Source organism: Macaca thibetana, chromosome 8 (assembly GCF_024542745.1).
Source record: "Macaca thibetana thibetana isolate TM-01 chromosome 8, ASM2454274v1, whole genome shotgun sequence".
NCBI classification, from domain to species: domain Eukaryota; kingdom Metazoa; phylum Chordata; class Mammalia; order Primates; family Cercopithecidae; genus Macaca; species Macaca thibetana.
Genome location: NC_065585.1, coordinates 51,403,753 through 51,431,527, shown reverse-complemented (window position 1 = coordinate 51,431,527; position 27,775 = coordinate 51,403,753). Strand labels below are relative to the sequence as shown.

The following is a 27,775-nucleotide window of genomic DNA, read 5'->3' as shown; positions in this document are numbered from 1 at the left end:
ATAACTACTCGGGAGGCTGAGGCAGGAGAATGGCGTGAACCCAGGAGGCAGAGCTTGCAGTGAGCCGAGATTGCGCCACTGCACTCCAGCCTGGGCGACAGAGCCAGACTCATCTCAAAAAAAAAAAAAAAAAAAAAAAGAAATAAAACAACTATGTGAAATCATGACTTCTAGCCAGTTAACCTCAGGAGGGAGACTTAAGAGTAAAATTAAGATCCAAGTTGGACACAAACCTAGATACGACTGTCTACTGTAATAAGTTTCTTCTGTTAAACATGACTATTTCTTAAACTACAATGTGCCTTGTTCATTACTAAACAAAAGCATACAAAATAGTGCCTAACTGCCAGCAACTAAGATAGGTAGGACTGTGTAGAAAGCACTAACATCTGGCCGAGCGCATTGGCTTACGCTTGTAATCCCAGCACTTTGGGAGGCCGAGGCGGGCAGATCATGAGGTCAGGAGTTCCGAGACCATCCTGGCCAACATAGTGAAACCCCGTCTCTACTAAAAATACAAAAATTAGCCAGGCATGGTAGCATGTGCCTGTAGTCCCAGCTACTTGGGAGGCTGAGGCAAGAGAATCACTTGAACTGGGAGATGGAGGTTGTGGTGAGCTGAGATCACACCACTGCACTGCAGCCTGGAAAACAAAGCGAGACTCTGTCTCAAAAAAAAAAAAAAAGAAAAACAGAAAAAGAAAGCACTAACATCCCTACTGCCTCTTTTTTCCATTCCTTCTTCTATGTGTCTCCTTCCTACTTCCTTAAGGTTGTTACTGCCCAGCTCAGCCAGAAACCACATGAGGAGTGGCTCTTTGAGAGCATTTGAGGTTCCAGAACACCTCCATTCCTGAGGGGAGTCCCTTGAGCAGCGATTTGGGGCTGCACCAATTGCTTGGTCCTTCTTCCTTTGGACCAAAGGTACAGAAGCCCAACTTTGTACTAAACAAAAATGGGCAGCCATAGGGCTGGGAGTGGAGTGCCTACTGGAGACTGGGACAGAAACATCTAGATGGTCATAGTGGCATAAGATCTGCAAACGGAGATGATAGAATCTGTTTTTTAAGCAAGTCAGACAAACCAGAGAATGCTGGAAAATTTATGACTGATAACTAGAGATCAAGGCAGAGGCTGTGGGGTGGGGCGGGGGGATTCACCAGTGTTTAAGAATTAAGCTAGGGATCAAAATTTTTTGTTTTGTTTTGTTCTTTGTGGCCTGGAGTGGGGGAGGTGGTGATATATGAAGACATCTGGAATCCTGAGTAGTTGGCAAGATTGAATCAGGAGTACTGGTATCTACACTAAACACAGAAACGAATCTATTCCTAAGACAAACATTTTTCTGACTTGGATGCTGTGCTGTAAACTGCTGGGGAAGGGAGATAATCTTAGAGCACAGATGAAGCAGGTCTGTGGGTTCACATGGTGGGGAAATAAATACTACCTAAGAGGTTATTGCCACAGGTGAATCAATGTGCTCACTGGGTAAGATCTGCAACTTGTGTATTTTGACAACCTGAGACCAAAACATGAAGGACAATCCACATACAAATGTAGTCAATATAAATATACAAATATTCAATCATAGTATCATGGAATATTTCCCAGGATAAACTCTTAAAATTCATCTATGTAGAAGTATGTTTAAGTTTGGTATGTAAGAAAAGATAGAGTCACTCTGATAGAGAGGATAGGGAAAAGAAGAATTCCAGGGCTCTGCCTGCTCACCCCCAAAGTAGGACTCCGGGTGACTTCTAAACGAGCTTCCTGTAATGCAGTGTGACAAATACCAATCTGGCTTACCCTTTTAAAAATCATTTTAAACTGTTAACTAATTCTATTTAATATACCAGTATCTTTATTCATGGAGTTGTGTCTTAGTATTTTAATCCAAAGCATTTCCTATTCAAGTTGGAATTTTGAATTATAGAATTTTGAAGAATTTTCAGTGAAAAGAAGAAATATTAGAAATCTATATTCTCTTTGCTAAAAATGGATGTGTTACTTTGGGTGAGTTGCTATGCTCAAGTAAAGGGATTTGAGACTTTCAGAAATAAATAGTAGTTGCTGGAGGGTGATAGAAGGTGAAGCTACACATATCCCAGCTATGGCTTCTGTTTCCCCATGCTTTCCTGATTTAGCCAACTCTACTTAGCCTTCTAAATTTTAAAATGAAAATATCAATAAATGAGGAGGGTAAAGACATGAGTCAAAAGGAAGTAGTCACAAGTAAAGAGCTGCATCAGTCAGGTGTAATAAACAGTATTAGGAATTAGTCTGCTTGAATATTCTCACTAGCACAAGGATAACGTGTATCAAGTAACTGTTTTACTCATAATAAATTTTTTTTCATAGTAGTAAGTCTTCAGAGGAGCTCTATTTTATCTTTGAATTTCCTGTAATGAAGTTGTAGTTTAAAGAATCTCAAACACAGAAATATAGAGAATTGTTTTTGATTCCTGGTTATGAATAAGTTGAAAGTTTGTATGATTTTTAAAAACTCTGCAGCCATATGGTAAATGTATATACAAATACAGAGAGGTATAAATGAATATAATTTTAAGTACTTAGTATCTTGAAAATGTGTAGTTGAATGAACCTAATTACAAAAGTAACCATAATTGATATATGGTTACAATTAATATATAACCTAATTGTAAGTGTTTATAATTCTATGGGTATATAAATTTATTGAAAGAATTGTTACACTCTCTTTGAAATGTATTTTTTCCTTTATGAAAAATTTCAGTCACAGGTGGGTAATAGAGTGGTGTGTCAAGAAATGGATCCTTATAGTAAACCCTTTTACTTGTTTCAATTTATACATTTTCTTGAAAAAGAAAGCAAAAGCTAAATGTCACGGTATTACTTATCACAGAACTTTGACAACAAATGCAAACTTTTTCTATGATTAATTATTAAATGATGATATATGTGACTTTTGAGTAAATATAATATTAGCACAAGAAACAAAACTTTGTTAGGAAGAATTTAATCCGAAAATTGGGCTGTGCCTTTTTAAATTTCTGTGTTACTGTTTAAGAAAAAATCTTAAATATTTTTGGGCAACTTTTGTTCTAGCAGAGGAGGTGCTTAAAGAGAGATACACAATTAGATTAGAAATATTCTGCACTTGACAGTACTATAGCCACTGGCTGTATATGGCTATTGAGTTCTTGAAATACAACTAGAGTAACTTTGGAGCTAGTTTTTAATTTTTTATTTAATTTTAATTAGTTTTAATGAAAATAGCCCCATATGGCTAGTGGCCACCATACTGATTGGACAGTACAGATCAGATATTATGAGTACATGTCCAAATGTGTTAGACTTGCCATCTAATTCATTAGTTACTAGTGTATTTTTTTTTGTAATAAGCATTAACTAAATAGAAGCAGTGTAACATGGTTGTCTTGTAAAGAAGAATCTACAAGTAGAAATCCCATGCTGAAATATTTTGTAGTGTATATTATATTCCACCTGATGAGGATATTATAGAGTTAGGAATATTAACGCATTTGGAGAACAAGTAGAAGCAAGCAAGGTAGAAAGAGTCTTGGTTATATACCTGCTAACCCAAAATACCTCAATGTTGTACATTTTAAAAATCAAACTCTCAGTGGTAGAACTTGTCATAGCTGTAGGTCTCTCTGCTGTGTGCCACTCTCCTTAGTCCTTTCCAAAGATGATTTCATGTAATCCATACAATAGTCCTATGAGATAAGCATAAAGAGTAAGAGATAATAGGCTGGGCACGGTGGCTTACACTTGTAATCCCTGCACTTTGGGAGGCTGAGGCAGGTGGATCATCTGAGGTCAGGAGTTCAACGTGATGAAACCCCATCTCTTCTAAAAATACACAAAATTAGCTGGGCATGGTGGCATGCGCCTATAATCCTAGCTACTCAGGAGGCTGAGTAAGAAGAATTGCTTGAATCCAGGAGGCGGAGGTTGCAGTGAGCCGAGATTGCGCCACTGCACTCTAGCCTGGGCAACAAGAGCAAAACTCTATCTCAAAAAAAAAAATAAGAGATAATCTGTAATTGAGAGAATTGAAATAATCTTTACTAAGTCATAAGTCCTTTTCAGGGGAGAAATGGCTAACGGGGAGAGAGAGACAAAAGAAAAATAATTTTTGATAAATGGCACAGGTAGTGAAATAGGGAAGCAGTAGAAAATATGGGACATGGTTTTACAGTAGGTTATCCAAGGATGTCTGGGAAAAAAAAATGATTTTGTAGACAGAAAGGGAAGGATTTGGGGGTAGTTTTTGTCCTTGGGGTTTTTTTTTCTAGATCGTGAATCATGTCACTAAATAAAGTTTTTTATTCTGCATGTGCTTACATAGATCATTTTATTATATATGGTAAAATATAATATTAACAATTTACACTGTTATGCCAAAAAGCCAGTACTGCACAATGGTAGAATTTACCAGTAAGCTCAACTGAATGAATTCTCATTTGATTTTTTTATATCTTTGGTTGGGGAATACTTTTGTAGGCAGAAACGGAATTACAGAGAGCTGCAATGGATGCTAGCCGAACAAGTCGTCATCTGGAGGAAACTATTAACAACTTTGAAAGGCAGAAAATGAAGGATATAAAGGTAATAAAGTAACTGTTAGGGTTCAAAATGTGTTTTTAACCTTATTTTTTACTTTAAACTCATGAAAAATTTAAATTACTCTAAATTTTTTAGCCCATAAATACCCCTTATAAAGAAAATATGATAAATAAGGGGCCAAGCACAGTGGCTCATGCCTGTAATCCTAGCACTTTGGGAGCCTAGGCGGGTGGATCAATGGAGGCCAGGAGTTTGGGACGAGCCTGGGCAACATGGAAAAACCGCATCTCTACAAAAAACTAGCCAGGTGTGGTGGCACATGCTTGTAGACCCAGCTTCTTAGGGGGCTGAGGCAGGAGGATCAACTGAGCCTGGGGAGGTTAAAGCAGCAGTGAACCATGACTGCGCCACTGCACTCCCTGCGTTCCAGCCTGGGCAACAGAGTCAGACCCTGCCCACCCCACCCCCCAACAACAACAAAAAGAAAACAGAAAAAGCAAAAAATATTATAAATAAAATATATCGTGGGTTTTTTTTTAAAAAAATGGAAACAGTGGTATATAAAAGACCAACATTTCCAAACAGTAGCCAGATATTCAGCTTTTTATAACAAATACTATTTAATCAAGGGGAACTAACATTTATTGTGTTTTTATATACCAGGCGCTACAACAGGCACTTGACATAAATTCTTGCAGTCTTCACAGCAACTCCGTGAGGATGAGGTGGTGTTATTAAAAAATTAAGCAGCCAGGCACAGTGGCTCACACCTGTAATCCCAGCACTTTGGGAAGCTAAGGCGGGCAGATCACTTCAGGTCAGGAGTTTGAGACCAGCCTGGCCAACATGGCGAAACTCCATCTCTACTAAAAATAAAAAAATTAGGCATGATGGCATGCACCTGTAATCCCAGCTACCCAGGAGGCTGAGGCAGGAGAATCGCTTGAACCCAGGAGGTGGAGGTTGCAGTGAGCTAAGAAGAGCATGCCACTGCATTCCAGCCTGGGTGACAGAGTGAGACTCTGACTCAAAAAAAAAAAGAAATTAAGCAGAGACATAAATATTTTACCCAAAGTACAATAGCCAGAAATAGGAGCTATAAACCAATTTTTTATGTGTGATTTCTGTTATAATACAGTCATTAATTTTTATAGCTTAATACTTTGTAGTAACTACATATTATCAAGTAAGTAAACAGGGTAATAGTAGCCAACCACATAAATTTGCATCTACTATGATATGGTATCTTAGTCAACAAAATCACAAGAATTGCCTTATTCTAACACATTTGTAGATTTGAAACTTCTTGGGGATCATGAAATTCAGCAGGTCTTTTTGATAACCATCATGGAAACACTTGAAGGACCTCTTATGACCATCTTACAGACTTTAAAACTCATCTAAGGCTCTTTTTGGCTCACTGAAGATTTTCCTGTAACAAGCTTTAAATATTTGTTTTGCTACTATTGACAAATCTTCCTTCATAAGCTATATTCTTTCAATAAAATAAGCATTATCTGCCACTTAATTATATTATTTATCTCTGAAATCCATGAAACAGTATTCATTTACATCTTTTATTTTCTTTAATTTCCTGTCATAGTTTCAAAGGATCTCTGAGCTTCTCAATTTAGTCACAGGCTCTGTACTCTTCTGTGTAATAGTAGATTGCTACCCACAGAAGAACATCTCAGGGGGCTGTCCCGAGACAAATTCCTTTACCAAGCTAGGAGAGTATGGTCGGGGTATAAAGTTTTATAATTGCTGACATCCCCTCTTAAACTGAGGGAGGAAGGAGAATTATTAAGATAATTAATTAACCTTAACCTGAAAAATGGGAATGGAGACTTGTGAGCTATGCCTGATTCCACTGTTGGGTAAAGGCTTCTTTAGTGATGGGAAACTGATTCCTTGCTCCATCACTGTTCCTCAGACCTGCAAATTTTTCATTTACACATGGAAATTTGTCTCTACTCTGATCTTTGGGCTCACTTCTGTGTTCTGCCTGGATGCTGGTTTTAATTCCCTGAGCATTACAGAGTACCAAACCCCACAGAGAAAGTGCAGCATTCCCAGCTACAATTCCTGCTACCTGGGATTTCCTGAAGCAATAGGAGATGGTAGTAAGGTGCTGTACGGTGGAGGGTGCACAGAGAAGAAAAGAGCTTCTAAGCTTTTCTCTATTACGCCCCCAAAAGAGGGAAGTCTCTTGATTTCAGGAAGTCTCTTGGTCACAGAAGAAAATTTTAAAAAGACAGGAAGAAACCTACACTTTAAAAACACTGAGCTATAATTCACTGTGCAACTCTGGTTTTGAGTGTATACACAGATATATATATATCTACAGATAGATAGATAGATAGATAGATAGATAGATAGATAGATAGATAGATAGATATAGTATGTATGTATGTATGTCTCTCCACTCCATGTTAGAACATTGTCATCACTTCAACCTTGTACAGTTTAGCTTTTGCCCCCATCTGCTTCCCAACCCTGAGCAACCACCACTAATCTTCATCTCTATGGATCGAGCTATTCTGCACATTTCATAGAATGGAATCATCAAATACATTGACTTCTGTGACTGGCTTCTTTCACTTAGCCTGCTTTCAAGGCATATCCATGTTGTAGGATGTATCAGTACTTCATTCCTTTTTTTGACCAACTGATATTCCATTGTATGGATATACTACATTTTGTTTACTCATTTCAAGGACATTTCAGTTGTTTCCACCTTTTGGCTATTGTGAATACTAATATAAACATTTACGTACAAGTCTTTATGTAAACATACATTTTCATTTCTTTTGGATATATACCCAGGAGTGGAATTGCTGAATTATTGGTAACTTGATGCTTAAGCATTTGAGGAAGTGCCAGACTATTTTCTAAAGTGAACGCACCATTGTGTTTGCCCACCAGCAGTATATGAGGGTTACAACTTCTCTGCATCCTCAGTACTTGCTATTCATCAGCCCTCCTAGTGGGTTTGAAGTAGTAGTTTCATTGTAATAGTCATCTCATTATAGTTTTGACTTGCATTCCATGATGATGCTTTTTTTTTCTTTTTTTAAAATAGAGACAAGATCTCACTATGTTGCCCAGGCTGGTTTTGAACTCCTGGTCTCAAGTGATCCTCCCACTTCAGCCTCCCAAAGTGCTGGCATTTACAGGCGTGAGTCACTGTGCCTTGCCTGATGATGCTTTTTGGCCATCTGTGTATATCTGCCTTGAACAAATGGCTATTGAGATCCTTTACCCTTTTTTTCTCTTTTTTTTTTTTTTTTTTTTTTTTGAGACGGAGTCTCACTCTGTCGCCCAGGCTGGAGTGCAGTGGCGCGATCTCAGGTCACTGCAACCGCCACCTCCCAGATTCAAGTGATTCTGCTGCCTCAGCCTCCCAAGTAGCTGGGATTACAGGCATGTACCACCACGCCTGGCTAATTTTTGTATTTTTAGTAGAGATGGGGTTTTGCCATGTTGGCCAGGCTGGTCGTGAACTCCTGATCTCAGGTGATCTGTGCACCTCCACCTCCCAAAGCTCTGCGATTACAGGCGTGAGCCACCATGCCCGGCTCCTTTACCCTTATTTTAACTGGATTGTCTTATTTCTGAGTTGTGAGAGATTTTTATATATTCTAGATAGAAGTCCCTTATCAGATAATCTGCAGTTTTTCCCATTCTGTGGGTTGCTTTGTCACTTTCTTGATAGTGTCTTTGAAGCACAAGTTTTTAATTTTGATGAAATCCAATTTCTCTCTCTTCTTACTTGTGCTTTGATGTTATAACTAAGAATCCACTGCCAAATCCAAGGTCATGAATATTTATTCCTATGTTCTCTAACAGTTTTATAGTTGCAGCTCTTATATGTCTTTGATCCATTTGAATTAATTTTTATATATGGTTAAATTTTGTAAACGTTAAATATCATTATTTTGCATGTGACTGTCTAGTTGTTGCAGCACCATTTGTTGAAGAGACTATTCTTTCCTCAATTGAATGGTCATGGCATCTTTGTTGAAAATCAGTTGACGTGGTTTTACTTCTGGGCTCCTGTTCCTTTTCATTAATCTATGTGTCTATCCTTATGCCAGTACCACACTGTCCTAACATTGCTTTATGGTATGTTTTTAAATCAGGTAATGTGAGTCTTCGTACTTTCTTCAGATTTTTTAAAATTGATATGGCTATTGTGGATCTGTTGCAATCCTGTATGAATCTTAGAATCAGTTTGTCAATTTCTACAAAGAAGTCAGTTCGGGTTCTTATAAGGATTATATCGAGGCCGGGCGCAGTGGCTCACGCCTGTAATCCCAGCACTTTGGGAGGCCGAGGCGGGTGGATCACCTGAGGTCAGGAGTTCGAGACCAGCCTGACCAACATGGAGAAACCTCGTCTCTACCAAAAATACAAAAAATTAGCTGGGCGTGGTGGCGCATGCCTATAATCCCAGCTTACTGGGGAGGCCGAGGCAGGAGAATTGCTTGAGCCTGGGAGGCGGAGGTTGTGGTGAGCCGAGATCGTGCCATTGCACTCCAGCCTGGGCAACAAGAGTGAAACTCCGCCTCAAAAAAAAAAAAAAAAGGATTATATCAAATATGTAGATTAATTTGAGGAGTATTGACATCTTAAGAGTAATTCTTCCTGTCCATGAACATGGGATGTTTTTCCATTTATTTTAATATTCTTTAATTTCTTTAAGCACTATTTGTAGTTTTCAGAATATAAATTGTGCATATCTTTTGTTAAACTTCTTCCTATTTTATACTTCCTGTTGCTATCGTAAATGGGTTTGTTTTCCTAATTTCATTTTCAGATTGCTTGTCACAAATGTATAGAAAGACAGTTGATTTTTGCATACTGACTTATGTCTTACAACCTTGCCAAACTTGATTATTAGTTCTAATAGTTTTTTAGTAGATTCGTTAAATTGAGATAAATTTAATAAATTGAGATAAATTGGATTTTCCACATATAAATTTTGTTTTCTGCAACAACCTACAATTTAAATGCAACCTCCCATAACCCTAGCAAACTCCCAGAAACATGAGCACCAGATTATCAATACCAGAGTCTGTTAGGGTTCTCAGTCTCCATTCTGCACATCATTCCTCATTACTGTCAAATTGCTTCCTTTCCAAGTAAGGCCACATTTGGGATCTTTTATGATAAAGAGGGATGTAGAAATCTCACAAGGTTGCCTCAAAGATCAGTCAAAAGGGTTACATTACAGCTCCTTTTTTTGTTTTTGTTTTTTTTTAAAGAGCTGGTGTCTCCCTATGTTGCCCAGGCTGGTCTCGAACTCCTGGGCTCAAGCAATCCTCCCACCTTGACCTCCCCAGGTGCTGGGATTACAGGCGTGAGCTACCATGCCTGGCTGGCCCCCTTATTTCTAATAACAATATTCACATATTGCCATGTTGATCTTAGCATGTCTCATAAACATTTCTGTGAGAAGAATACTTGGAAAAGCCAGATTATTGGTACCACTCTTAATTTGGGGAGAAACAGACAGAACATTCCTATTCTTACCTGTTACCAGGCTACTGCTTCTGGTAAGGGGCAGAGTTTGTGGCTCCTTTAACCACTCTGGAAGCAGAAATGATTGGCAGTAGTGAGCACTACTCATAACTCCGTGTGCATTACTGTGTTTGAGGTGAGTTTAATTGATAAGTCCATTTGAATTTTGGTATTGGAATTAAACAGCAAAGTAATACATTTTTGACAGACTTTTCATAGGAACTTTGCAGAGTGTCTCTCTGAAATGGGCTGTTATAGAACTTAGTGTACAAAATGAGAGAAAAATCACAATCCCATTTGTTTCCATGTATTAGGAAAAGTCATCAGTACATGATGAATGTCAAGGGAATTTCACAATTACAAAAAAGGTACTTAACCAGGAGTTACTCCTGTAACAAATGGGGATAGGAACTCAGTATGTAGTGAAGTAGCTGACATAAGCAAGAAACATCATAATTAATTTTTTATAGCTTTATTTTTATTATAAATATAAATCGTAAAACTTATCCATAAAATTATAGAGAAAAATTTAGTCTTACCACCCAAAAATATTCACCATTTTTTATTTTACCCTTCCAGATTTTTCCTATGCATATATACAGAGACATGGTAATAACAATAACAAACATTTCTTAAACACTGTGTGCCAGGTACCATTCTAAGCATTTTGCATGAATAAACTCATTAATTCCTCAAAACATCATTATGAGGAAGGTACTATTTTTAGCCCTGACAGTTATACATTAATGGGACCACCGTATATATAGCATCTCTTCTTAAAACTTATGGATATATTTATGCCAAGAAACAGATCCATATTATTTTTTGTTATCTTTATGATACTCTGCAGTATGGTTATACTAGTTCATTTAACCAGTCCTCATTGGTGAATGTCTAGGTTATTTTTGCAATTGTAGTTGTCACTGCATCATTACACATCGTTAAACAGCAGCCTTAACTGCTAGCCCAGTTATTCTCTTGAGATAAATTACCAGATGTGGAGCTCCTCCTTCAGAGCATACACTTTTAATGTTAATATATATTTTTAAAACTTCTGTCCACAAAGGTTAAACCAGTTTACATTCCTACTAAACCTTGCATAAGCACAGGTACAATGATGAGTTTGTTTGGTTTTTTTGTTGTTGTTTTGAGACGGAGTCTCGCTCTGTCACACAGGCTGTAGTATGGTGGCATGATCTTGGCTTACTGCAACCTCTGCCTCCTGGATTCAAGTGATTCTCCTGCCTCAGCCTCCCGAGTAGCTGGGATTACAGGCGTGTACCACCATGCCCAGCTAATTTTTGTATTTTTAGTAGATGGGGTTTCACCATGTTGGCCAGGGTAGTCTAGAACTGCTGACCTCAGGTGATCCACCTGCCTCGGCCTCCCAAAGTGCTGGGATTACAGGCATGAGCCACTGCACCTGATGTGTTTTTTGTTTGTTTTATATGACAGTGTTGACACCATAAGTTGCAGTATTTTTAATAGGACGATAGGTAAAAAATCAGTATCATTTGCATTATTACTGCTGAGCTTTTTAAATATATTTAGCAATACATTTCTTTAGTAAATTATATTTTTCCTTAACCTATATTTCTGTTGGATGTTGGAATTTCTTACTAATTTCTAAAAATTATTTATATTGAGACAATTAGCCCTTCAAATGAAAGAGAAAGTATGTTGCAAATGTCTTTTCTCATTTTACTGCTTACAGTGTTTTTGCCACCTCTTTTCTTTTTATTGCCAGATCTATCTGTCTTATTTTTGGTTTCTTCCTTGGTGTCATGCTTAGAAAGGTTTTCATCCCCTAGGTTATATAAGTATTGCTTATACTTTCTTGATTTTTAACATATTTTAAACATTAAATATTGAGCTGGCAGCTGTGTTTTGCAGTGTTATGACATGGATATATAACTTTAATTTTCAAATGGGTAGACAGTTCTCCTGACATCCTTTATATCCTATACTCTGGAGAGCTGTCATTTCCTCTTTGCCAAAATGTTCTTAAAACCTTTTCGTCAAAGATCTTTGTTAATCAAACAAGATAGAGGCTTTACTGTTAGTCACTACATCCAATTTAGCTAGTTGACTTTGTTGTTCTTGTTGAGACAGAAGTCTCCAAATGTTGCCAAGCTAGTCTGGGGCACCTGGACCCAAGGGAACCTCCTGCCTCAGCCTGCCAAGTAGCTGGGATTATAGGCACATGCCATTGTGCCTGACTAGTTTATTTCTTGAGCATTAAAAATGGGTGTTTTGGCTTGTCATCAACTCTTAGTTCAGTTTTCCCTCTAGGAGTTTCCACACTCAAGAAAACCTGACTCCTTTCTGGTTTGCAACTATCATAAGGACACTAACAACTAAGAGTAGATCCCAGCCCTGGTCAGAAGCCATTCCTCCTCTAAAGTATTCCTGGGTATCTGGAGATACTTTAATATGAAATCCAAAATTGTATTTTAGCATAAGGCCGTTTATCAGTCAGTTGCCAGCCTGGTATACCTGAGCCCTCTCTAACTTACATGAAGTGACAATAAGGGTGATTGTGAATTATAGTTACAAGTCTCTTTTTTAACCTAGGCCCTTTCCTCTCAGTTAGAATGACATATATCACTGAGTAGCAATCAAAGCCTCTTAATGCTCCCTTAAGTGTTTTTCTAATCATCTAGGAAAGAATGGGGCTGGAGGGAAGAATCACAGGCCACTGATAATTATCTATATGGCTGTCTCCAAAGTATATGACCACTCTTTTCTGGGTTATCTTAGGAGAGCAGGGATGAAGGGAAATGTGTATTTGACTAGCCTTCTAATATAATCCATGCTTGAGTATTTTCTGCCTTGTTCTTATTCAGCCCAGTTCTCTCTACATTGCTTATTTTGTTATAATTAACAAGATGATACGATCATGTTTATTAAAAACTTGCCTGGTTTCCATCTTTTCCCTATCCACTGATTACCTCACCCCCTGCTTAGATCAACATGCACATCTTCACTCATACTTTTTGTTCATGATCTTCCTTGTCATAAGTTTCCATCATGCTTATATAGAGGTTACCTGCACAGTTTATCTGTGAAGGAAATTATTGATTCCGGCAAGAACAGCACAGTTCAGTGGGCAATAGCAGAAAAACCTTAAATGAGCTATAACCTTATAGCCTTAGAATCAGATCTGTGTCTAAAGAGTCTTATCTGTGAGCAACACTGGGCAAGTCAATATCTGTAAACTGGAACGCTCTATGCAAATATATGGTATTATCATCAGTGGCAGGAGTGTCATTACTACCAAGTAACTCCTTTATGTTTAGAGAATACAAGTAGCATATAGTGTGGAACATAATTCCTGTTGAAAAAATGTTCTACTGTTTAAACATCAGTTGGAATTGCTAAAACACCAGCTTCATAACTGAACTGCTCTAATAATAAGCATATGGTATTAAAAGTATACAGTAGCATACATTTTAGTCAGATCTTCTGTTATTATAAATGTCAGTTACTAAGTATAAAGAGAACTAACTAAAATAAAAAATAAGATGGAAGTGAATGGTGATAAAGGAAATACTTTGTATAATTTGAAGGTTTGGCAGCAAAAGGTCTTCACAACTGTTTCTCTTTCAGTTATCTTTTGTACTTTATTTGCCCTGTAGAAAAACAGATACTTCTGTATTTTATAAAGTACCAAGACTATAGTGAGGAATAAAGTTACTATATTCATAAAGAAATTTAAATCATTGTTTAAATTCAATTCTTTGTTTTTTTTTAGACTATATTTTCTGAATTTATCACAATCGAAATGTTATTTCACGGCAAAGCTTTAGAGGTCTACACTGCTGCCTACCAGAATATACAAAACATTGATGAAGATGAAGATTTAGAGGTAGGACTATATCTATCTAAGCTCAGTTCTTCTTTTAATGTGGAAATATTTAAAAAAGAACATTAGTTTGTATGTGATTAGTATATTTTTTTTTTTGAGACAGAGTCTCACTCTGTTGCCCAGGTAGGAGTGCAGTAGTGTGATCTCAGCTCACTGCAACTTCCGCCTTGTGGGTTTAAGCAATTCTCCTGCCTCAGCCTCCCAACTAGCTTGGGTTACAGGTGCCCACCACCATGCCCAGCTAATTTTTGTATTTTTAGTAGAGATGGGGTTTCACCATGTTGGCCAGGCTGGTCTTGAACTCCTGATCTCAAGTGATGCGCCCACCTCGGCCTCCCAAAGTGCTGGGATTACAGGCATGAACCACCACGCCCAGCCATGATTAATATCTTAAATTTGAACACTACAGTGGTTATTATGTATAATCCAAAACAGATGAATTTTTATGATTTTCCATTTATTTTCAACTTTTCAAATTAACCATGGCAAAAGTTCCAGGAGTTAATTTATTAATAGCTAGTAAAATACAATTTACATAAAGCCATTAAATAAAATACTGTGTATCATTTTGACTGGTGATATAAGCCCACTGAAGTGTGCTAAAAAATAACTAACATTTAGTGACTTCAGTAACATTTGAGTGTTTACATCATGCACAATACCCAAAGCTTTACATGCATTTTCTCATTCAAACCTCAAAATCTTAGGTGGTAGGTGCTGCTGTAACTCTCATTTTACAACTACAGAAACAGGCCAAGAGGATTTAAATAACTTATTTGTGGCCACTTAGCTAGTAAATAGCAGAATCAGGATTCTGACTATGTAATGTAATCACTAAGCTATGAAATAAATGTAGGTTATGTAAGCTTGCTTTATGCTGATGGTTTTAGTTAAATGCAGATAATTCTGATTGGCCAACTAACATTAGAGCAAGTAAATATCAAAGCCTGGTCCTCAATGAGCAATTCTGTAAATATCCAACCCTCTTACCTTCCAAAAGGAAAAAATAAAGGTACGAAAGTATTTATGCTGAAGTAAACTGTTCAAGACATACTTTCCCCATCTCATCTCTAATACAGAAGTGAAAAAAGCCATGTAATCCCAACATATACCAAGAATTCTGTATTAATAAAATATGGAAGTGTCTACCACTTAACAAATTTGAAGATTCCCCCCAATTTTTTTTTGTATCTTCCCCCTGCCTCCAAGACGGAGTCTTGCTCTGTCACCTAGTCTGGAGTGCAGTGGTGCGATCTCGGCTCACTGCAACCTCCACCTCCCAGGTTCAAGTGATTCTTCTGCCTCAGCCTCCCTAGTAGCCGGGATTACAGGTGCCTGCCACCACGCCCGGCTAATTTTTCTATTTTTAGTAGAGATGGGGTTTCACCATATTGGCCAGGCTGCTTTCGAACTCCTGACCTCGTAATCTGCCCGCCTTGGCCTCCCAAAGTGCTGGGATCACAGGCGTGAGTCACTGCGCCTGGCCTAATTTTTATTTGTATCTTAACTATCAATAAAGAGATCCTCTGAGCTTTCCCGTCCCATTACTCCATGGGCTTCAGGAAACTTAAAACCAGAATATAGGTTAAATAAAATGAAGAAAGTACATATTACAGTATGTGTATATATGTTTCTAATGTCAAAATCTAATTTGTTTTATATCAGTTATATATACATATTTATATTTCTCTATTTGTCAGTAATGACTTCCCAAGTGTTACTTCCAAACACTACAGCTAAGGTTTCTTAACTTTCACGCCTTTTCATGTCCTGCTTTTAAAACTTGATTATGAAGGCCAGGCGCAGTGGCTCACGCCTGCAATCCCAGCACTTGGGGAGCCCAAGGCGGGTGGATCACCTGAAGTCAGGAGTTCAAGACCAGTCTGGCCACCATGCTGAAACCCCGTCTCTACTAAAAATACAAAAATTAGCTGGGCATGGTGGTGGGCACCTATAATCCCAGCTACTTGGGAGGCTGAGGCAAGAGAATCACTTGAACCCGGGAGGCGGAGGTTGCAGTTAGCTCATATTGTGCCACTGCACTCCAGCCTGGGTGACAGAGTGAGACTCCATCTCCAAAAATAAAAAGGGCGGGCACGGTGGCTCATGCCTGTAATCCCAATACTTTGGGAGGCCGAGGCAGGCGGATCACGTGGTCATGATATTGAGACCATCCTGGTCAACGTGGTGAAACCCCGTCTCAAAAATTAGCCAGGCTTGGTGGCACACGCCTGTAATCCCAGCTACTTGGGAGGCTGAGGCAAGAGAATCGCTTGAATCCAAGAGTCGGAGGTTGCAGTGAGCCAAGATCACGCCATTGCACTCCAGCCTGGCAACAGAAACTCCATCCCCCCCCCAAAAAAAATTGACTATCAAGCTTTCATCTGTCATTTATAAAATAATAAAATAGCAAATGTTTACATATTACATTGAGTCAGCTATTGATCTTTGCATTTTAACTATATTATTTTAATCCTCTCAACAACTTTGATGAAAGTACTTATTTCTGATTTCTGTGGATGAGAAAACGGAAGCATAGTGAAGTTAAGAAACTTCCCAGAGATCTCATAGCTACTAAGTAGCAGAGCTGAAAGTCTGATCCGGAAGTCTGACTACAAGGCCCATTATGCTTTAATCCTCTCTACATTAGACTTCCAGAAGTATGGTTCTTGCTGAGTAACATTAATCATTTCCTGCAAGAAATAACACTGCATTTAGTGGCAGGTTCAAAAGTGATCCCCCAATTCTTCTTCAAGACTGTAGTCCACTTTATAAGTATTTTCATTCTTCTTTGTATAATACCTTTGACATGCCATTTGTTAACTGACCTTAAAGTTCCTTCAAGCCCTTCAGTCCCCAAGGTTTTCCTTCTTATCCCAGAGGCCCTAGGTATTTTTTTGTTACACCACTTCCTTTATAACTTACCACTACTCTTAATCAGCCATCTAAGTAGTTTGTGGGAAAAGAGCTCTATGTAAAACTAAAGGTCTCAGGAATATGTGGTAGATTTTTTTTTTAATATCAACTCCCCTACTTTCTAGTGAAGTAATACTGAGCAAGTTAACTTACTCGCTCTTCAGCTTCCTCCTTTCTAAAATGGAGATACTGTAGTACTTACCTCATGTCGTGTTTGTTCAACAACTATTTATTGAGCACCTCATATGCGCCAAGCACCATTCTAAGTGTGAAGGATTTAGCATTCTAAGTTAGAAACAGTCCAAGTTGTCAAAGCAGTAACTTTAAATCTACCAGGGAATTCGACATGCAAAAAAATAACTAACGATTTTTTAATAATATGACCAGTCCTATAAAGGGGAAAAAAAAAGTGTGCTGTGTGTAATGGAGGGTTACAAATAGTCTGGAGAATCAGAGTGATCTCTTAGAATCTTGAGAGATGCATGGGAGGGTACCTGGCAAAAACTTTCAGGGAGAGGGCATAGATAGATATACAAAGGTCCTGAGGCAGGACTGTTGTGAAGAAAGAACAGTGTATTTAAAACAATACAGTTGAGAATCATGGCATGTCATGGAAAAAAACAAAAGCAAAACAGCACAGTATAGGGCACGAGCACATGTTCAATGAACCACGGGCATAAACTATTTATTATTATGCCATATAGCAATTGTGGAGAGAACAGTCTGGAGAGAATTGTGGGACCAGGGGAAGTAACTAATTCATGTAACTGATACAGTATCAAACAGGTACCTACCAAGAGGAAGGATCCTGTAAATACAAGGTTTCTTGGAAAGAAGCAAAGAAAACATGCAGAAAAAGACTGAGAAATAACTTGCTATTCTTCCAGATAGTCCATGCTTTGTGAGAACTGCTGAGATGTATTCCAGCTGCAGCCAGTGTTTTGTAGTTAGGCTCCTCTAGTTGTATCACAAACCATCTTAATTGTTTTTCACAAAAAAATACTGTCGGCCAGGTGCGGTGGCTCAGGCCTGTAATCCCAGCACTTTGGGAGGCTGAGGCAGGCGGATCATGAGGTCAGGAGTTCGAGACCATCCTGGCCAACATGGTGAAACTCTGTCTCTACTAAAGATATAAAAAATTAGCCAGGCATGGTGGCACGTGCCTGTGATCCCAACTACTTGGGAGGCTGAGACCGAAGAATCACTTGACCCTGGGAGGCAGAGGTTGCAGTGAGCCAAGATCGCGCCATTGCACTCCAGCCTGGGTGAAAGGGTGAGACTCCATCTCACGGAAAAAAAAAAAAAAAAAAAAAAAAAAAAGTATTGTCAGGTCACCTCTGTATTAACTTCAGAGCACATTCAGATCTTGAGAACTGCTCTTAGAAGAAATACTGGACCATGTTGGAAAATGCATTATTGCCAATAAATTGGAGTAAAATGTTAATTTTAATAAATATTTAACTGGTATAGACTTGTATTCCAAGGGTTACATACTGTTTTCCATTTCCCACTTTAAATTCCATCTTTGCTAGAAAAGTTAAAGGAATGTTTTTAAGAAAAATGTTTCTCCTCCAAATACCAGTTGTTTAATGAGTCTTTGCTTTTTTGTTTTTTTTTGGAGATGGAGTCTCACTCTGTTGCCCAGGTTGGAGTGCAGTGGCATGATCTCGGCTCACTGCAACCTCCGCCTCCCGGGTGCACGCCATTCTCCTGCTTCAGCCTCCCAAGTAGCTGGGACTACAGGCACCCACCATCTCGCCCAGCTAATTTTTTGTATTTTTAGTAGAGACAGGGTTTCAACATGTTAGCCAAGATGGTCTCGATCTCCTGACCTCATGATCCGCCCGCCTCAGCCTCCCAAAGTGCTGGGACTGCAGGCGTGAGCCACCGCACCTGGCCCAAGTCATTGCATTTTTATATCATACCAGGATGTCAGTGGTCCATGTCTGGCACCAAAATTGAATTTGGTCCTTGGTAACCTGTTTACCTAATTAGCATCCCTGAATTACTTTAAAACACAAGTCTTACCTCCTATGTTTTATCCTTGATTCCTTCCGTGTCCTGCAGTTCTCTGAGATTTAAAGGAATGTATAGCCATCCCCTAATTTGGGTCTCCTTTTCCCCCCCATAGAAGATGTTAATTAAATTCACTTTTGCCAAATGAATGATGTTAACTATGTTTGCAACTTAACGGTTAACATCATTCATTTGGCAAAAGTGAATTTAATTAACATCTTCTATTTGCCAGGGGGGAGATGCATAGATAAAACAGGGCTCCCTTGCTTAAGAGAGAACTTGAGACAGATACATAATCGATTACAAAACACTGAGTTAAAAGCCATACTTGAGAGTATGAACAGTAGGAGCTACTCAGACAATAGGGGAATGTAGAAGAAAGATGGCGTTTTACATTGTTCTTGAAGGACAAGTAATTCTTGAAGGACAGTTTGCTGTAATTCTAGGCTAAGGAACCAGCATTGCAAAGGCATAGTATAACTTAGGTTCTGCATTTACAGTCAAGAGTCACAGAAAGTTTTAGAATAGAGAAAGAGGCCAAGCATGGTGGCTCACACTTGTAATCTCAGCATTACAGGAGGCTGAAGCAGGAGGTTTGTGGCCAGGAGTTTGAGACAGCCTGGGCAACATAGCAAGACACTGTCTGCACAAAAAATGAAAAAATTAGCCAAAGTACACCTGTGGCCCCAACTACTCAGGAAGCTGAAGCAGGAGAATCACTTGAGCCCAGGAGTTCGAGGCTACAGTGAGCTATGACTGCACTACTGCATTTCAGCCTGAGTGACAGAGGGGTCCCTGTCTAAAAAAAGACAGCAATAACATATTTTGGCCTTAAATAAAAAGTAAGCTATAAAGGCATGGTATGTAGAGTCAATAAAAGAGAAGTGCCTCAGGTGAGAAAATCTGTAAGTTTTATATAAATTTTTTTTTTGAGACAGGGTCTCATCCTATTGCCCATGCTGGCGTGCAGTGGCACAATCATGGCTCACTGCAGCCTTGACCTCTGAGCTTAGGTGATCCTCCCACCTCGGCTTCCCAAGTAGCTGGAATTACAGGCACGTCCCACTATGCCTGGCTAATTTTCGTATTTTTTGTAGAGATGGAATTTCGCCACGTTGCCCAGGCTGGTCTTGAACTCCTAGGGCTCAAGCGATCCACCTGCGTCAGCCTCCCAAAGTGTCAGGTGAGAATTTTAGAGAGAATGCCCAGGCTTATAGCTTGGTCTTCTAGGTAAAAGATAATGTCTTTTATTGTAATAGCTAATCTAGAGCTACACTGTTCAGTAGCCATTAGGCATATATAACTATTTAAAGTTCAATTTAAAAATTCAGCTCCTCAGCCATATGAACCACATTTCAAGTACTTAGTAGCCACACATGGCCAGTGGCTACGTTTTTGTACAGTACAGAACAGCAAGCATTTCCATCATCTCAGAAAGTTCTACTGGACAGTGCTGGTCTAGAGCAGGAGATAATTGGGAGCATGAATACAGCTATCACAGGGTGTGCTTGTCAGGGGATTAGTTGAAGGGTAGTCATTAACAGTGTAGATAAGATCTTGCAGAGAAACTTTGAGACAGGGTCTCGCTCTGTTGCCCAGGCTGGAGTGCAGTGGTGTGATCTTGGCTCACTGCAACCTCTGCCTCCCAGGCTCAAGTGATTCTCCTGCCTCAGCCTCCCAAGTAGCTGGGACTACAGGCATGCACCACCACCCCTGGCTGACTGCTTTTTTAATTGTTTGGAGAGATGGAGTTTCGCCATGTTGCTCAGGCTGGTCTCAAACTCCTAGGCTCAAGTGATCCTCCTGCCTTGGCCTCCCAAAGCGCTGGGATTATAGGCATGAGCCACTGTGCACAGCAGCATTGTTTTTATATATAAAAAGTGGCCTAACGGAAACCCTTTAAAAATATTTTAGGTGTAAGTAGTAGAAAAAGAGATGTAAAGAAATAGAGAAACTAGGACAATGAAAGAGCTTGGTAGCATTTAAGTTTCAGGAAGGGGTCAGTGAGGATGAAAAGGAAAAAAAGACCTTGGTGATGTGAGCAAGAGCAATTTTAGTGGAAGGTGAAAAGCTCAATTGTAGTTTGTTGATAAATAAATAGAAATTAAAAAAAAAATGGAGATGAAGTCGAATATTCTAGAAAGTTTAAGAAGTTATACCTTGAGATAACTTAAAAAAAAAAAAAAAAGAGAGACTGGTTTTGAGCTTGTTTTCTAGGAGAGGGAACCTGTGGACAACAGAAGCTTTTGTTTGCTGGTTGGGTTTGAAGTTTTGGTTAAAGGAAAAAATGCACATTGGAAATAAATGAGAATGGTATTTTTAAAAAGAGAGAAGGGAAAGGAGGAAAGTTGAAGAGATTCATATCTGATAACCTTACCTAATTAGTCTATTAGAGTAGTAGTGGGGATAGGGTAGAAAAGATGGAGCTAGAAAGGCTTGAGAGTGGTAACATTTGGAAATAGTGCCTTAAGGAAAGAGAACTGACAAGTCATGGCATTCCAGACCCTAGTAAGGTTGGAATCCATACATTATAGTGGTTCCAATTTAGTCTTATGTAATTTTCATAGCAGTACTGCAGAGTTAAATTGGTAGGAGTTGACCATATGCAGAACAGAAGGATTCAAAGGTATGAGTCGCAGCCTCCCTACTAGCCTGCATGCTCTTGGAAGGTCTCAACTTTTGCAGTTCTCCTGGCAAAAGCATTTAAATGCTTGTTTCATGACTAATTACTGTTTAATATCTATCATCATCTTGCATAGTTCAAATAGAATTTTTAGCTTTTATCTTTCTAGCTTATTTTTGTTTTTTCTTTTACATTTACAATAATTGGAATTTTGTCCATTTGGGGGCAGTTGTTTTAAAAAAAAACAAAAAACTAAGGAACTTAATTTGACTGTCTTTTGTTTAGCATCTACTTTATAATGCTATTTTATCATTATAATAGGTTTTCCGAAATTCTCTGTATGCACCAGATTATTCATCTCGTTTAGATATTGTACGAGCAAATTCAAAGTCACCTCTTCAGAGATCACTGTCAGCTAAGTGTGTATCTGGAACAGGACAGGTGAGCAAGAAACCATACTCTTAAAGGAATTTGAGCTGCTGCCTTTGGAATTGTTGAGTTCTAAAAATGTTTCCCCTCAGTCATACCACCTCAGGTAATTTACCTTCCCCTGGACCTATTTCCTCTTCTATAATGACAGAAGATTGCACTAAGTTGCAGCTCTGTTATTTCTTAAGTATCTTTTATACTGTAATTACATATTACTCTCTAAAACGTAACACTTCAGAGCAGAAGTGGAAAAGACAGAAGAATGCTCATGCAGATGTGTTATCTTCTATAATATGAAGAGCATAGATTCTGAAGTCAAACTTAGGTTTAAATCTCACTATCAAGACTTAGTGGATCTGATTAAATTATAAAGTTAAATACCAAATTATACCAAAAAATGGCTTTTACTGAACACAGAAATCATTTTTGTCTACATCCAGAAAGCCTGAGTTTCCCAGTATCTAGAGCAGGGGCTGACAAACTTTTTCTGTAAGATGTGGAGACTAAGTATCTTAGGCTTTGTGGGCCATATGGTTTCTACCCCAACAACTATAAATAACAACTATAAGTAACACATAAAGCAGTATGACTGTGTTCTAATAAAATTCTATTTACAAAAGCAGGAGGCTGGCTGGGCCACAACTTGCCAAACCCTCATCTAGAGAGCTATGCCCTTTTCATATCTAGCTTTCAGAATATGCAACTCAACAAACTATTTTCAAAATACAACTTTTAGGTAAATTTCATACCTTCTATTTTCATTTGATTCTCCTCTAAGCATTTATTTTGTTTTATATGTATCTCTCCCCCAACCCAATTATATTTTTATTATTCCAGCATTAAGTGCTTTGAACATAAATTCTATAAATTTACTTTTATAGTCCATATAAAGTTTTGCCGGGCACAGTGGCTCACGCCTGCAATCCCAGCACTTTGGGAAGCCGAGGTGGCTGGATCACGAGGTCAGGAGATCGAGACAATCCTGGCTAACACAGTGAAACCCCATCTCTATTAAAAATGCAAAAAAAAAATTAGCTGGGCATGATGACAGGCACCTGTAGTCCCAGCTACTCGGGAGGCTGAGGCGAGAGAAGGGCGTGAACCTGGGAGGCGGAGGTTGCAGTGAGCCGAGATTGGGCCACTGCACTCCAGCCTAAGCAACAGAGCGAGACTCCGTCTCAAAAAAAAAAAAAAAAAGGTTTTGACTACAACTAATAATGTTACCTTAGCTAACACTTGTATAGCACTTTAGAATGCATTATCCCAGGTTTCTCAACCTCAACACTGCTGACTTTGGGACAAATAATTGGGCCCACCAGGAAGGAAGAAGGGGATGGAATACTGTCCTGTATATTGTGACAATATTAGGCAGATATTAGCATCCCAGCCTCTACCCACAACATGCCAGCAGCACACATAAACACACAGCCCCAGTAGTGACAAACAACAGTGTCTCTAGACATTCCCAAATGTCCTCTGGGTTAGATACAATCACTCTCAGAGAAGTTTTAAGCAACATGCCCTATGTGGCAGCAGTCAGGCAACTTAAAACTGGTGAGTTCAGATTCTCAACTCATTCCATTTAAATCACACTACTTTTACATCAGTATTTCTGTCCCACTGCCTAGCTGAAATATCCTTCTATTTTTGCCATCCATTTTATGATTCTCAAATGCTGTTTTTGTGACCCAAAATTTATTTTTAACATTCATAATATACTAAGTCTATACTTTTAAAGTAGTGTTTCTGAAGTATTGATGGCTATCCAACTAAAATCAAATGGCTAATTACACATTTTTATTCAAAAAAAAATATGAATGAAAAAACTGGCCTCTGACCTTAAAATTCATAGGGAATTGTCACTACTAAAAATTATGACATGGACTTTTTTTTGAAATATTTGTTGTGTGCCCTTTAATAGCATAAAAAGATACCAAGCATGTAAAATTTTTTTAAGTTAGTATTTTTATTTTAAAAAGTGTGTTGACTTTTAACAGGTATCCACTTGTCGACTAAGAAAGGATCAACAAGCAGATGATGATGAGGATGAAGAGTTAGATGTTACAGAAGAAGAAAATTTTCTTAAGTAAACTACACATTTCCATTTTCATCATAAATGACATGGAATCCACAATGACTAAACTATAGAACTTTATACTCACTTTGATATGCTAAGCCTCAAAGTGAAGTCCAACTGGAAACAGAAAAATAATTAAAGGAAACTTATGCTGACCAAAAATGAAGGCTTTAAAAATATTACATACCAGTCATTTCAACATCCTAACTAGTGTTAGGTGATTTTTGTGTAAGTACCTTTTTTTTCAAAGATGGTGTATTTCAAAGTATTTCATATTAATGTACTATATCTACTTGAAGTTCCAATAGTACATTATGACAGAAACCAAAAGATCTAACAATTCTGCTTAGCTTTTTGGTTAAGACTCCATGCTTTCATTACCAGAAAAGGGTCCTATGTAGTCATTCTGATTACATGTAATTCTATTCCATGAAGCCTTAAGAAAAAATATTTTTTTTTTACTTTCCCTTAAAACTTTATCATTTGATAAGTAAATTTACTTTTCAAGAGTATAATCAAAGAATAAAGATAATGTGACACTAAGATATCAATGTGTTATGAATACACATAAGGCATACATTTCAGCTGTAAAAAAAGCCACATTCAATCTGACTCTGGTTTTAAAACAAAACTGTCATACTTATACATGATACTGCAACTTTTGGAAGGCTAATTTAGTGGAATGTTGCCTCATCACAGAACACCATAAATCATTAAAAATTCTATAAAAATTTTGCCAAGCTACCATGCAGTTAATAAAAGGGTATACAATCACTTTTATTTCTGAAAATATAAAACAATTGGAGCCTTTCAGTGTCTCTGATGCTTCTCTTTTGGTAAGGAATTATACTTTTATTTCATGGATCCCAGGCAGGCATATAAAAGGGAATTTATAAAATCATTTGGGATAATTAGAAAATGCAATTATTCATAACAGAAAAATAAAGATTTCTAGAAAGCTTTTGACTTTGTCATTCATGGCTCTTAACAAAGCACTCTTTCCTGAGAATAGTCCTAAGTGACAAAGTTATTTCAGTACTTTTTTTAAAACCCTAAATAAATTGATATTAAGAAACTCAAGATTATCATTGGATATTTACTGCTTCCTCACTTAGTATTTAAATTTGGTTGTAGTTCGGGGGAAAACAGTTATTATATTTATTTTGCTGTTTACTAAATAGCAACTTCTCTTGAGCATGATTTGCTTTATTTGTAAAGTTAAAACTGCATAAACCAATAATTCTAGAATAAAACATACATTCTGCCTACCTCAGAGAAATATTCTAAGAACAAAAGGAATACTATCCATGAAAATACCTTCATTAATGTAAAATTTTCATTATTTAGACCAGACCTAGGTTGGCAAACTTCTTAAAGGGCCAGATAGTAAACATTTTTACTCTTGGTGGGTTGAGGCAAATTCAAGACTATTATACGGGTACTTATGTAACCATTTAAGACTTAAGTACACTTAAAAATGTAAAAAACCATTCCTAGCTTCCCACTGCAACAACAACAAAAAACAGGCAACCAATCCAACCAACCCAGCCTGTAAGTCTCCATCTCTTATCTCCAAAATAGGAATACAAATTGAGTATCCTTTATCTGAAGTGCTTGGGACCAGAAGTATTTAAGACTTTGGATTTCTTCAGATTTTGGAGTATTTGCATTATACCAGCTCAACATTCCTAACCCAAAAATCTGAAATCTTAAATGCTGCAATGAGCATTTTCTTTGAACATCATGTTGGCGCTCAAAAAGCTTGCAATTTTTGGAGCATTTGAAATTTCAAATTTCCAGATCAGGAATACTCGACCTGTAGTACATTTACTAGGATTATCAGAATTAAATGATAGTTAATTCATACATAATTATACATCATATAGTTTCTAATACACCTCAATAAACAACAGCTATTATTTACTGCAAAAACAGAGGCAGCAAGGTCACTACTTAACAGGTGACATATGGATCAAGAACCACTGCTCTTAACAGTGATATCAGTAAATTAATAGAAATGCATTCCTAATATGATTTTTACCTATCTCTTGGTTGTTGGATTGACTTTCTAGACATGATCTACATTTTTTTAGATACTTTCTAGACAAAAATGTTTAAGACAAATGCCACTGGATATCAGACTAGAGAATACACCTCCAGTGTACCTGGTATACCTTGAGGATAGGAGAGGAAAAACTGGCTATGAGATGACAATTACTGAAGCTGAGTGATGTGTACATGAAAATTTACTGTTCTTTTTTTATATTTGAAATTGATGAGGTGCTGGGAAGCTGGCTCTCTGAGGGGACAACGGAAGGGGAATTCCTTGATTTGCTGCATTTATCAATTTCCATGGTGTAAAATACTCCTGTCATGGCCAATTTGTTATCGACATATCACTAAAGGCAGAGTTGGAGAGAGATGTGCAAAGATGGCTCCTAACTAGAAGACACCACTTCTGTAATAAACGTTTTATAATGAAGTTTAAAAATATTAAGCCCGGATATATTATGGAGTAAAATGAAATATTCACATAATTTAAAAATCAAAATACAAGGCTGGGCACAGTGGCTCACACCTGTAATCCCAACACATTCTGGGAGACCAAGGAGGGAGGATTACTTGAGGCCAGGAGGCCAGAAATTTGAGAACAGCCTGGGCAACACAGTGAGACCGTCTCTACAAATAAAAAAAAAGTTAGCCAGACAAGATGGCACACACCTGTAGTCCCAGCTCTCAGGAGGCTGAGGCAGGAAGACAGCTTGAGCCCAGGAGTTGGAAGCTGCAGTGAACCATTATCAGACCACTGCACTCCAGCCTGGCCAACACAACAAGACTCTGGCTCTTAAAATAATAAAACTACAAAGCTTATGTTTACTATAGCTGGCCTCTTAACTACCACCACCATCCCACCTCAGCCTAGTTTGAAAAGCAGTTCCACAGTAAGTAATTCCTCACGTTAAGCTTCATCTTAGCTTTATTCCTTTGTATTTGAGAAGTACTTTTTAACTTTCCATATATTCAAGATGGGTGACCAAATGAACCATCTATACAATCTCTGCTCAATTAAAAATATTTCTTTCTACTTTCTTTATTGTGCTTGGTTTGGATATTCCAAACAATTTAATGTTATCTTAGCTACTTACAAGCTTAAAGAATCATACTGCGGTGCTTTTTTGTATCAAATTTACCTGTTTATTCATTCCATAGTGAGCAGGATATTCACTAAAACAAATTTAAGCAGATTTGTTAGATTTAAATCACTGAAAAGTAACACAAAAATACATATAGGTAGTAACTAAGTACTGACAAAGTATTCTACCTATGCAATATCCTATTAAATGTCTAAATTACCCTATGCAAATTCAATTGTATTCTTATTTACTCAATGGGGAAAATCTGGATTACAGAACTGAGGAAAATTATGTTTCATGAAAATTATAAAAGGCCAACCAGAGTCAATCATGTTGAATAAAATGAGCAATTGTGAAATATAAGCCAGTAATATACAATGTGCGTATCCCAAGAGAAACCCTGGATAGAAAGAAACTTTTAAAGTCACTCGGGTTTTATTAATAATGTCAATGTTTGAGCTCAATGTTTGAGCATGCTGGTTTTACCTTTTTATGCTAATTTTAAACCAACAACTGAAGTGAGAAAATATATCACTTATCCTTGAAAGTATCTTTAGCATGGTCTTCCTAATTAAAAATACCACTTAAAAAAGTGAGGCAGTAAAAGCATGAACTGGAGT

At 37.8% G+C, this 27,775-nt stretch overlaps 1 protein-coding gene across 2 annotated transcripts in view; it reads left to right on the top strand.

Annotated features, from left to right (window-relative positions):
• The window catches only part of CIBAR1 (CBY1 interacting BAR domain containing 1), a 30,528-nt gene extending 5,545 nt beyond the window's left edge, over window positions 1-24,983 (top strand). The window contains exons 5-9 of one of the 2 annotated variants that reach the window (XM_050800622.1): window positions 2,227-2,232; window positions 4,507-4,611; window positions 13,847-13,960; window positions 21,837-21,956; window positions 23,942-24,983. In XM_050800622.1, the coding sequence (XP_050656579.1) occupies window positions 2,227-2,232; window positions 4,507-4,611; window positions 13,847-13,960; window positions 21,837-21,956; window positions 23,942-24,034 (438 nt within the window). In that variant the 3' untranslated portion in view covers window positions 24,035-24,983. The remainder of the gene's footprint in view (window positions 1-2,226; window positions 2,233-4,506; window positions 4,612-13,846; window positions 13,961-21,836; window positions 21,957-23,941) is intronic. The other variant, XM_050800623.1, reaches the window with a different exon arrangement.
• Window positions 24,984-27,775: the final 2,792 nt, after the last annotated feature.